The following is a 12,870-nucleotide window of genomic DNA, read 5'->3' as shown; positions in this document are numbered from 1 at the left end:
GAAAATGTGCATAGGGAAGAATATATCTTCATAATTTGCACCTTTATGAAAGACAAACTCTAGATCTGTTAAGCACTAATGATAGAATAACCTTCAATTTAATTGTAATATTAATTTACAGCAAGTAAGATAACAACATAAAGACGTTCTAGGACTTGAGGGAAGCCCAACTACACAAGCACAAATTTTCTATAGCGTTCATAACTTGGCAATCATAAGCTTTTGGGAATCAAAATGTTTCCTTTGTCCAACAACCAGATGGCTAACACAGAAACCAGCGGGACAAAAAATGCTACTGAAAGAAATGTCAATTTTCTGCAGCTTGCAAGCTTATCTGCCGAAATAGATGATGCGACTCGAGTTTTTGAGCTTGCAATTTCTTCATCCACCTAATAGTTGAAACCAAAATAGGAAAAGACTTTAGGATCTGAGAAAAATTAAGTTTGTACCTGTAAATTAGCTTTTTACTCTATCAATGCAAGGTGAACTTCTTCACATTGTAATGTTTCCAAAGCAGTATGTAAAAATCCATCCAGTAAAATGATGGTAGAAAGTGTAAGATTGAAAGAAACCAATTGGTTCTGGATACATGTTGGGCATTTTGGTTCTAGACATATAATTTCAAATTCTAAAATAAGTTCTGTTATTAGCATGGCAAACAGAAAAGGCTTGAGAAGGGAAAGCAGGGTTCTGTAGACTCTTTTCATGGTAGTATTCAGGAAGAACGTAATCATGTTCAAAAAAGGAAAGATGAATTACAAGAAATAGACAAGGTACATTGTTATTACATACACTATATTCTCTTAATAACAGTGATGCTTGGTGTTAAATAGAATGAAACGATAAATGGGATAAAATCTACAGAGATGCGCAGGAAGATCAGAGTGTGATGTTTTCATCATCCAATTGTCTGATCCTCCAAGTTCAAAAACAGGCTTTAGTGAAAACCATATAAACCTAGAGACAGTTTATAACATGATTCATGAACTCTTCAAGTGTAAGGTGGTTTTACCCAATAACTATTTAAATATAATAAAGAGTATATAAAAGACAAAATCTACTGAGACGCGCAGTTTGAACAATGACCAGTTTATTTCTGTATTCCCATCATATACAAAAGATTTAATTAGTCGGATGGTACCTACTTTTGTTTGGATGTGTCAGTTTAGTACCCACTTTTAAAAAGGTGTCAATTAAGTCCCAACTTTTGAAAAAATATCTCAATTAGGTCCCTTTCAGACAAAATAAATAAATTATTAACATTGTTAACGATATTGATATTTAAAATGACTTACAAAATTAAATATTTATATTTATATTAAAATTTAGAGTAAAAGTTATGAATAAAGTTAACGACGTTAATAATTTTTTTCTGAAAGGGACCTAATTGAAACAATTTTTCAAAAGTTGAGACTCGACTGACATATTCTTAAAAGCAAGTACCAAACTGACACGTCTGTACAAAAGTGAGTACCATCTGACTAATTAAACTTCTAAAAAAATAACATTCTTCTTTTCATTTACCACATTTTTCATATGCAGTTAAAAGTACACTTATGTATCAACAACATACTAGTAAATAATCATATATTTTGTATATGACCAACCAGAGTACGTCATCAAAATAATAACTAGCGCATAGAACAAAAAGTTAATGTAACAATGATATGTTAACTACCACATTTCTTGTATTTAGGTTTTTCTTTCTTTGTTCTTAAAATTTGGAAGTGTTATTGTTTTGATGTATTGGTTGCTTGTAGGCACTTGCTTATGCTTTTAATTTGACTTTCTCGTATCTGTATTTGATTTTAGTTTGATTGAATGACTTGTGAATGTGGACTTTTACTTCTCACATTGAGAGGGTTTTCACGTGTCAAAATATCGATGTCTGCTTTTGTGATTATTGTTGTCACTTTTTATTTTTGTTACTCATAGATTCTTGCAAGTTTGGAGGAATTAATTTTGCTATACACTTTGGTATTTTTGGTTGTTGTGTTGTTCTTTCCCTTGCCAAAGGAGTACCAGAGTAGTATCAGAATGAGATGGTTCCTGTATGAAGGGTACAAAAGATGACTCAAGAGATTCAAAAGACTCGGCTTCAAAAGAACTCTTCCCTTGAACTTGAGGATACATGTAAAAAGATTTAGTTTCATAAAAAATAACATCCATGGAGGTAAAAAGCTTTCAACTTGGAGGATGGTTACAATGATATCCTTTTTTATTAGATGCATAACCAATGAATATACATTCAACAGCTTTAGGATCTAACATTCCACGGAATTGACAATGAAGATGGACAAACACAACACATCCAAACACCTAACTATGAAGACTAGAAAGACAAGGAACAAATGGAGAGAAGGCATGGACTCAATGGAACTCAGACCATCTAGAACTCGAGAGGGTAACCGGTTAATAAGATAGGCAACAGTGAGGACAATCTCTCCCCAATAAGATTTAGGGACATACACTTGGAAAAGAAGTGTCTGTGTCACCTCAAGAAGATGCCTATTTTTTCTCTCAGCAACGCCATTTTGTTGTGGTATGTCCACCACATATGAATTCATGAACAACACCATTCTCGAAAAGGAATGTAGACATGTCATGATTTACATATTCCCTTCCATTATCAGAATGCAAGCATTTAATCGACTTCCCAAATTGTGTTTTTATCATGAGGAAAAATTCATGTAATTCGGGTACAATCATCAATAAAAGTGACAAACCATTTAACACCATATATACTAGATCTTGATACAAGCTCCCAAACATCAAAATGAACCAAATCAAAAGGATGAACACTCTTTGTATTATTAGAAGGATAAGTGACACGATGGTGCTTTGCAAATTGACATACATGACATTTAAATGACTTAACAGACTCTTTGGTAAACAAGGAAGGGAACACAGACTTCAAAACAAAAAAGGACGGATGTCCTAGACAACGGTACATAGACTTTAAAACAAAAAAGGACCGATGTCCTACACGACGGTGGAGAAGCCAAATTTAAGAAGATTCAAAAGTAGTGCAAGACTGGAAACAAGAGGTAGGTGTTTGCTTGCCGATACTTTTCTAAGTTTTCAAGTTGTTAAAGCAATACAACCCTCCCTATTCCTTAACAACTCCAATCGTCTTTCCCGTGGCAAGATCCTAAAAAACATAGTGAGTGGGAAAGAAGGTTATAGAACAATTTAGGTCATGAGAAAATAAGGTTATAAGATAGTTTGGAAACATAATGGAAATCTTTAAGGCTAAGGGATGGTAAAATAGAAACATTTCCACTTCCATTTATAGGGATATGAGTCCCAATGTCAACAACCATGTGGTTATCAAAAAGAGAAACATATGATGTTAAAAGATATGAATGAGGGGTCATATGGTCTATTGCACCAAAGTCCAAAACCCAAGAATCCTTTCATAAAGTTTTAGAAACATTAAGAGAAGAATTAGAATTTTACCGGTCATGATTAGAGAGCAAATACCAGAAGGTAGCTTACTTAGAGACTCCATAAGAGATTTTATATGTTCAATCTTGGCATGTAGTGCAAGCATTGTTTCCTCAGGTGAAGAGGAAAAAGGTATTTTGCTAGAATTTTCAGAATCTAAAGATACCTAATAAGCTTTCCTAGAGGGTTGTTCTTTTAGTTCCACTGGACAATTGAGAACTTTCTCCTTTCATGTAGCTTGAAGCAAGTGTCCTTGATGTGTCCAGATTTCTTACAATGAGAACACTTTCCTTACCTTTTAAGCTAAGTTTCATATTTGCAAGATTTGAAGTCCTGAGTTTGGAAGTCTATTCGGAGAACATGTCAGCTCCTTCAATGGAGGGCTCATTCATCATGACTATTTGACGAGCCTCCTCACCTCAGATAATAAAGAAGATTTTTGTTCTAATCTCAACTGAAGTTTTTCCTTTCCAAGCATTTGAGCCCTAATAGGGTCATATTCAGGATTCAATCCTAATAAGAAGTTAAATATCCGAGATTGTTCAACAAACTGAGCAAGTGTGATAGCATCTTTGCTATTCTCAAGCTTCAAATTTTGATATTGGTCCAACTCAATCCACATACCCTTCAACATTCCATAATATTATGAAATAGAGAGTTCTCAGCTTGGCACCAAAGATCTTGGTTTCTAACTCATAACATCTAGAGATGTCTTGTCGCACAGAATAAGTAGCTGCAAGGTCCTCCCAAATTTCACGGGCATTGGAGTAGAACATATAGTTTCTACTAATTTATGTAGTCATGGATCCCCATAAGCATGTAATGACTGGTGAGTCATCATTATCCCAAATTTGAAAATTAGGATCATCCAGGGAAATGGACTTTCCTTCAATATCATTGAGTCTACATGTTCCCTTTCAGGTACATATGATAAATTGAGCCCATTAGAGATAATTCCGATCATTAAGGTGGCAGTCATCAGGCAAGTGCAGAAGATTGGCATTGCTTAGGGAGACGCCATGCCAAAATTAAATAATAGGAATTCCTTAGTCCTCTCCTAAATGAAAATAAAAGGTAAGACAGAAAGCTCCAGTGATGGCAGCAGAAATACATCGGTGACAGAAGTTGTGATGGCAGCACCACGATAACGACTGTGATGGCAGCAGCGTGATGACAGCAACAGCAGTGGTGATGCAGCAGCGATGATGACAGCAGTTATTCAGTAGCAGTGACGGTGGCAGCAGTGATATAGCAGTTATAGCCCTGGCGAAAGCTCCAACAATGGCTCCCATGACAGCTCCCGTGGGTGGCAGCAGATGGGGGCAGCAGTAGTGACAAAACCACAACTTGGGAGCACTTCATGTAACCAATTTATTAAAAGAAATGGCAGCACTTCAGGCAATACTAACGAAAACTTTAACTAAGATGGAAAAGAAGAAATGCAGAAGCAAGGCTCTTAGATCAGGAGCTCTGATACCAACTTAAAAGGATTAATTTGAAAAAAAAGAAGATTCTTATTTTTTTTTAATTTATTTGAAACAGTACATCAACTTTGATATATAGAGAACCCAAACCCTAAAGTAATAATTATTAGATATTTCTAGAGTCTTCTAACAACTTTTACTAATACATTTAATATCATACCAACAACTTTTAATATTGCATTTAATATCCGACTAACAACAAATATAATATGCTTTACTAAATTTGTCGCTCTTGCATTGTTCTGGGGCAAAATTTAACACTTAGTGCACAATAGAGCTTATAGAGAACCTTATTTTATTTTTCTTCTTATTTTCTTTCTCTACAAGTAGTTTGGAGAAAATTTCCTAAGTAGACCCTTAAATGTAACACCTACATTTCACATAATAAGCATACCTACAAATTAAAAAGATAAGGCTGACAAATAAGTACCTGCCTGAAAGGCGGCATTAAAGTGATCTATTACTTCCTCATCCGAGGACTTAGCACAGCTATCATTGCTTGAGTCAATGTTGGAATCTTGATCTTCGTTGCTGTTATTCAGTCCATAGTTGCATGTATGTAAAGATCCATCAATTTTAGTATTCTTTAACTTTAGTACCAAATGTTTATTTTGCTGTTTTAAAGCAAGTAACTGCAAGAAGAACAATGATAAGAAATCTAATGTCCCTGTTAGTGTATAATTCATAAAAAGTTGAATAATAATTCTAGAGTTATTTGGAAAAAAATTATAAATCAACAAACATAATCATAACTTCAAAATTATCATGTTACTTTTTTTCGGTTTCTTATTCTGTTCCAAGGAAAAATACTGATTTATTCTCTAATTATGCCAAACACAGTCATAATCACCTAACTCCCACTTGTTTCTTTCAGGATAAGCAACCATGAACCATAATAGATCTGGATTTGAAATTCTGATTCAGGCACACTGTAGATTATCCGCATAGGTATATTTTCTTTAATGTCCCTTGAAAAACTACAAAGGGTGGAAACAGCAACACTCTTTTGATCCTTGAAATAGACATTTTTTCTTAATTGTGCTCTGCAGGTATAATTTCCAACTATTGAATCATTAAATATTTTATTTTCACATTCGGTTGTAGCAATAACAGTTAAGATGATATAATTTCATGAATTAAGTACAGAAGGATCAAACTTAGATAAATGAAGACATTGAATACTTCTCTGATGAAATCAAACTGTAGGAAACCTAATTGAGTACACGTATCTTTAAAGGACCTAAATATAAGTTTTCTCTTAAAGAAACCATTGAAATTAGAGTTCAAAACCTACAAATTTCTTAAGTCATTACCTGGTTATTGATGTGCTCCCTTTCAGCAGCTAATTGCATTACCATGTCCATGATAAGTTTGGTTTTAGTATCAATTTCTTTTGCCCTTGAAAAATTTGTATGGCTAGCTTGATCCAAAGACGTTTTCAAGCATATTGTTCTGGACCTAAGGAGATCCAATTCTTTATTAAGTTCTAAGTTTGATTGAGATAGCACAAAACATTTCTCAGCAGCACTTTCATTATTACTTTCAGCTTTTGAAACCTTTGACTTCAGCTCTTCAATTAATATTTCCATATCCCATATAGCTGTGTATAACATGTTCTGCTGTTCTTGACTTGCTTCAGAAGATGCCTTTGCAGTCTGTAGTTGGATATCTAATTCCCTTAGTTTCTTCTCAAGTGAACCAACCTTTTTCTCTGCAGTGCTAGCACTCCCTTTAAGAAAATTCATCTCTTCAGTAAGTTCCAAGTTGGTCTCGGTTAGCTGTGTCACCTTAGCTTCTGCACTCTCAGCCCTACTTAATGCAATGTCAATGTTTTCTCTCAGAGACTCAACAAAATTTTCCATTTCAATATGATGTTCATGATATGCTTCATTCTCTGCAATCGCATTATTAATCCGAAGCTCAAAATCCTTTCTCTCCTCCTCAAGAAATTTCACCTTTTCCCTCAAAGCCAACACATCAGAATTTTCCTTAGTACTCTCGATATTACATGTCTCAAGCTTATCTAAAGCAGCATCTTTAGCCTTGATTTGCTCCATCAAATTTTGAACTGTTGATCTCAACTCATTTTCTCGTTGCATAGAACTACTGAGATTGAACTCACTTACTTGAAGACGTCCCATTATACCTTTAGAAATCCCCATTAACACCTCTGCAGCATTCTCTGCCTCTAGAAATCTTCCCCAAACTACTTCTGCTGCTTCTTCCATATAAAATGCCACTTGTTCTGTGTAACGGAGTTTCAACTTTAGGTCCTCATTGTCTTTTGACTCTGCTAACTTCCTTTCAAGGTCTAGCTCCCTCGCAAGAGATTTCTCAAGCATTTGCAGAATATATCTTCGTTGTTCAACCATCTGATCATTGGATTTTGCTTTCACATCTGAAAGTTGACCATTTCCTGATAAATTCAAGGCCTTCCCCGTTTCGCCTGTTTACATGGATGACTAAGAAAGGTAAACAGTCATCCCAAACTTGGAAAAGAACTGCACGCTCAGTATAAATGTCAGAAAAAAAAAAAAACTTTAGTAAGAATTCCAACTTACAATTCTCATTTCTATAAGCATCCATGGTTTTCTGTAACTGGGATGATTGCATTTTCAACTCCATTAACTGCTGTTGAAACTGTTTCACAGACTCTTCAGAGTCATACAATTTTTTGTCCATCATAAGGGAAACCTCAGTCAAATGTCTGCACGAAGATATTTTATGACGAGCAATAACAATTTCTTCTTGGAGAGCGTCCATGAAACTGTCAAGCTCTCTTACCTCAGAATCCAAAATGCCAGACAATAGATCAAATGTCATTGCCTTTTCAAATAATTGTTCCAAGATGCAGTTATTCTTTGAATCCATTGCTTCAAGATCACTTTCCTCGCTTAATAGATAAATATAAAGCACATGCAAGTTCACCAGCTTCTCGGTAAAATAGGCTAGTCGATAATCTATTTCCGTTAAAGCTTGCAGGGATAACTCTTCTTGTGTGTCGTTTTCTTTTGTTGAGAAGCCCTGAAGTGCGTAGGGTTTTCCAAAAGCTGAATCTACAGCATAAAAGTCACCTTCAACTTTTTTACCAAATTCATCCATTGTGGTCTGTACTTCTTCAGCTTGTCCTGAAAGTAAGGTAGAAATGAGATCTTTGGTAGAAGAAGAACAAAACCACCATACCTATGTACTAATTCAACACACAAAAAGATAGACCACAATTGGCTAGTTAATTCACGACTTGTTTCTTTCAAGACCACAAAGTAAAAGAACAAAGGCAAAGCACGAGAAATGAGGAATACAATAAATTAATAAAAAAATCAATTTTGCGCTAAACAATTTATAGTCCATCATTCTCAAATACATAATTACGTGTTGAATAACAAATAAAATATTTACAGCATATATTATAGTAAATATTTTATTATTATTATCAATGTATATTAAAGGTTAAGTTTTTAATATAATCAATTATATATGTTAAAGAATTAATAATATTACTTTGTTTTTGTTATTTTACTTCATGCTCGGTCATCCAATACAAACGAAGTGTAAGCCAATGTCTCAAAAGTACTTACACTAATAAAGTGAAGCAACAGTAGTTAGTGATTGGTAATTAGCACGCAATAGTCCAGATTTCTTCTATCAACAAAAAGGATATATTTGATATAGAAGTACCTGAAGTGCTCCAACCCGCATACGACTTTTATATACATAAGAAAGAATTAAAAAAGAAGTTATGGAGTTTCTTCCACAGTTTTGACCCTTATAGTTTGACAGTATTTTAAACAAAATCCTTCTAAAAAAATCCTTCCATCACCACAACCTTACAACTGCAGACGGTATCCCTGAAGCGTTCCATTCATTGGTTGGCTATGATGTGATAACTCCTACCCACTTATCACACATATCCCTTACATTTCTAACAAGTTTACAGCAAAGGAATAACAAAACACATGCCATATTCCTAATCAAAATGCCCCTTCTACCAAGGTTTTTTCTCGTTGCCACCTTTTTAAGATTACCTGCCATGCAAAATGTTGCACGGAGAGCTTTATCTCCCAGAATAGGTTGAATAAGTCAACCTCTTCCCCACTAAAATTATCCTGCAATTTTGAATATGTCGACTTAACCAAACATGATTTTGTCTTCCTTTTTCCACATCCATACGTCCTCCCTTTCTTTATGTACTAAAATTCTTTGAATCTCTTGCATGAACACATCAACTTGATCTTTTTGCCACTCAAGCCATTCCCGTCTCCACTTCATACACCACTCCCATGTACTCTCATTTCATCTTCCTACCTCCTCAACTTTTTCATTTTGTTATTCAAGTTTGTATATAATCTAGGGAATCTCAACTGAAGTGCTTCCTCATCTTTCCACACACATCACATAGCTCCCTCCACCAAAATTCATGATTTGATCTAGGTCTCTCATTCAATCGTGTCCATTATCCATACTTGAAGCCTAGTATTTCCTTCCACGAACCTTGCTTTTTCACTCCTAGTCTTCACTTCCCCTTTGCGAGCAGGGCACTATTTGTTTATAATTCCTGGCCCTCCTTCCTCCTTTGGTTTATACGTGTTCTCCCTTTTAATCCATGCTGTATTCCTACCTTGTGATCCCCGGCCTCAAAGAAAGTTTGATCCCCAGCTTCAAAGAATGTTCCACTAGAACCTTAGAAAAGGACAGATAGTACAAGGGAATTGTTGAAATAACAAATTTTATTAGGCACACTTGGTTCACAAAAGACACAAATCTCCCTTCACACCAAAACAGTCTTTTCTTGATTTTATTCACAACCTGCTGCCAAAAGATTTGCTTCCTAGGATTTTGCCCCCCACAATAATTCCCAAATATGTGAAGGGTACATTCATTATCTTGCAGTTTAATATTTTGGAGTACCTATCTAGCTTCCCTTCGTCTATATACCCAACTCCCCAACCTTACTCTTATGGAAGTTACCCATAGGGCCTAATGCTAATTCAAAACATGTCATCTGCAAATGCAAAATAGTCACTTCCAATTTATTTTTCCCCACCTTCAAACCTTCTAGCATAATTTTCTCAGTAGCCTGTCTATCCAGCCCAGCCAACCTTTCCACAACAATTAAGAACAAAAGAGATGCTCATTGCTCCCCTTGCCTTAATCCTTTACTTGGTTTGAACTCTTTAGATGAGTTCTTGTTTACTAGAATCAATATGGTGGATGATTCCGTACAACCCTCCATCCATGTAAGCCATTTACTACAAAAGGCTAGCCTTTCTAACATGTACCAAAGGAAATCTCAACTCAGAGAGTTGTAAACTTTTTCTTAATCCACTTTTACAATCACACATTTCTCCTTTTTACATGTAGCCTCTTCCACTTCTTCATTCTAAAGTTCACATAATTCCTGATAAATCTAAACTAATTTGATCATTTATAAAAGGCTCAGAAAGAAGAATTTGATAAAGGTACAGTGAGGAATTTGTATGCTCTCATTTATTTGCAGTATTCACTGAAAACATAAAAGGAAAGTATTGGTAAGAAGAATTTCATATAATGAGGGATTTGTATGCTCTTATTCACTCAAAACATAAAAAGAAAGTATCGGTATCATCGTGATTCCCTTTTATTTCCCAATGGGAAATACATAAAAACTGATGTCGTTTACAAGCCTGTAAGATATCAAAGAAATGTACAAAAAGAGAAAAAGTGAAGTACAAGATGCTTCGTAGCAGAAGAGTTTCTTTTAATTAGAATGGAAGTAATTTTGAGAATCAACTAAAGTTGTTTGTTTCTTTACAAGTTGCTTTTATTCACCTCTACGTTTAATATAAATTTCAAGAACTCAAAACATGTACCATTTCATCCTATACTAACCTCACCTTTTTCCTTTTCCTGGCATCACTGAAGATATATGGTAAAAAAAAAAGTAGAATCATCTAACGAATTTGGTTGCCTGGTTTCTTTTTCTACAACTCACTACTAGCTAGCATCTTATTCCCCTCTTGTAATTAATTAAAATATAATTACCAACAGAAACACCACAACTAAAATTACAAAAATTGAGCGTACGCAATATTTCCCCTTTACACTCTTTAAACATCCATAGCACAAGGCAAGAAAACTTTAAACACAATAGCAGTTCAATTAAAGATACATTTCATTTCGTTTCAAACAGAGCCAATGTCAGAACCGAAACACTATTCCAAATTCCTTCTATCTTATAACAGAAATCACAGGATAACGAGAGTAGCCTAACAAAATCAACACACAGCACAAATCCTTCATGATAACCCCCAAAACCATCAATCATAACATCAACACAAAATCGCCACAATAATACTGCACATTCAGTTCACATTAAGAATGTAAATTTTCCAGAAACAAACCCCCACCCCAGTGACAATGCTCAACAAAGCTCCTAACTTGATCGTTCCAAAACATGAAATGCTACGGAAAGAATGAACCTTACCGCCCCATTTCCAACAATGAAGCACATAAGGCCCCAAAGTCGCACTAAATTCTTAAGTGGGAACAAAGAAATCGAGTCTCACCTTTGTCAAAACCCTTCGGGGTCTTCCTATTCCTTCGCTCCGACGATAATATTGAAGAAACTTGACTTAACAAAAGCCCACATGAAAATTCTGCTGGATAGTCTTTCTGAGCCTCTTAACTACCACTCATTTCGGAATTACCGTCATATAAGGGTCACTTCTCCCATTCCCCAACGCAAAAACTAAATAAATAAAGATACACTCTTTTATCTTTCCTTCTATTCCAACCTGTGTTGATCGATGTAAGAGGAAGAACCAAAAGTGCAAAAAGCAGAGAGAGTGGTCAACCTAGTGCGTGGGAGCGCTGTTTGTTGTGATCCGTGGAAGACAAATCAAAGACTTGAATTGGGGTGCATATTAATATTGACTTTGAATAATTGAGTCTGAGGAAAACACAAAACAACGATGTACTCACAACCAACTAGATAGATAAGACACAAACAAACCAATGGTTAAGGCCAACTTAAAGCTGAAGTGTTTTTGTCTTTGTGGGTCTATCACGGTTCACGCTGTGAATTCAGACAACTTGGTTTGTTTATGTTGATCCTTATTTCTAATGCTATATAACATGCTTCAATTCCATCTTGGATATATTTGTAGAAAATGTAATGTGTGATTAATTAAATCATGGAGGGCTTAATTAACTTTTAAATTTGTAATAAATTTAAAAACTCTCCATTGTTTTCTTATGGCTTTTCAAATTTTAACATTTTTTAATTGAATTTTTAAAATCTTTCTGTGTTAAATTTAAATAATGATGATGAAGATTTTCTTGAAAGATTTATTTTATGTAACAGAAATTATTTTTAAATTTAACTTAAATTATAAAATTATAAATTAAAAATTAAAAATTTATAAATTATAAAATTATAAAATTAGAAGATTATAAAACTGTAAACTCATAGATTATAAAGTTATAAAATTATAAAATTATATTATTTATAAAATTATAAAAGAAAATAGTTCCTATCAAATTTTTTGGTTTATTAATAATTTTATAATATTATAATATTATAAGTTTATAATTTTAATTAATTTTAAAAATAAATTTTATTAAACACAGAAAAAAGTTTTGGTTATTACTTTTGTAAAAAATATTATATAACGATGTTTAGACTAAGTGACGATAACTCTTACGTCACATCTTTAAAATATAAATCTAATTATTTAGAATAAATTAATTTTTTTTTAAATTTTAAGAATTCAATAAACTACAATAATTTAAGATTACAACATTTTAATAACAATTTAATAAAAATTTGAATTTTTTTTTAAATTTATCATAAATTTAAATTTAATTAAGCCATTAAAAAACTTAGTAAGGTAGTATAACTATTATTTATTCACTAAACACGACACCATTTCTTTAATTAGTTTATTCACATTTATTATAG

At 33.8% G+C, this 12,870-nt stretch overlaps 1 protein-coding gene across 4 annotated transcripts; it reads right to left on the bottom strand.

The window, feature by feature from the left end:
- Positions 1-68: 68 nt before the first annotated feature.
- Positions 69-11,986, bottom strand: WIT2 (WPP domain-interacting protein 2). 4 transcript variants are annotated; one of them, XR_014992985.1, is made up of 6 exons: positions 11,477-11,983; positions 7,493-8,059; positions 6,245-7,377; positions 5,362-5,563; positions 3,460-4,803; positions 69-389 (listed from the first exon to the last, which is right to left on the bottom strand). XR_014992985.1 is itself a non-coding variant. In XM_028057871.2 (5 exons), the coding sequence occupies exons 2-5, from the start codon at positions 8,031-8,033 to the stop codon at positions 213-215; spliced, it is 2,049 nt and encodes a 682-aa protein (XP_027913672.2). In that variant the 5' UTR covers positions 8,034-8,059; positions 11,477-11,982; the 3' UTR covers positions 69-212. The 4 variants fall into 4 exon arrangements, 3 of the variants coding, with proteins under 3 accessions (XP_027913672.2, XP_027913673.2, XP_027913674.2); XM_028057871.2 differs by lacking the exon at positions 3,460-4,803 and having other exon boundaries at positions 5,366-5,563; positions 11,477-11,982; XM_028057872.2 differs by lacking the exon at positions 3,460-4,803 and having other exon boundaries at positions 11,477-11,979.
- Between the last annotated feature and the right edge of the window lie 884 nt (positions 11,987-12,870).

Source organism: Vigna unguiculata, chromosome 2 (assembly GCF_037176805.1).
Source record: "Vigna unguiculata cultivar grain cowpea cultivar isolate G323 ecotype 2 chromosome 2, ASM3717680v1, whole genome shotgun sequence".
Classification (NCBI taxonomy): domain Eukaryota; kingdom Viridiplantae; phylum Streptophyta; class Magnoliopsida; order Fabales; family Fabaceae; genus Vigna; species Vigna unguiculata.
The sequence above is the reverse complement of the archived record's forward strand: the minus strand, read 5'-3'. Positions and strand labels throughout refer to the sequence as shown.

What these genes read in the sequence shown, in the direction of transcription:
- WIT2 (XM_028057871.2), bottom strand. Translation starts at nt 8,033, where the DNA reads ATGGATGAATTTGGTAAAAAAGTTGAAGGTGACTTTTATGCTGTAGAT. An exon ending in TGCTTATAGAAATGAGAATT is followed by an intron (nt 7,378 to 7,492) that starts GTAAGTTGGAAT and finishes CCATGTAAACAG; the next exon opens with GCGAAACGGGGAAGGCCTTG. An exon ending in GGGAGCACATCAATAACCAG is followed by an intron (nt 5,564 to 6,244) that starts GTAATGACTTAA and finishes TTCTTCTTGCAG; the next exon opens with TTACTTGCTTTAAAACAGCA.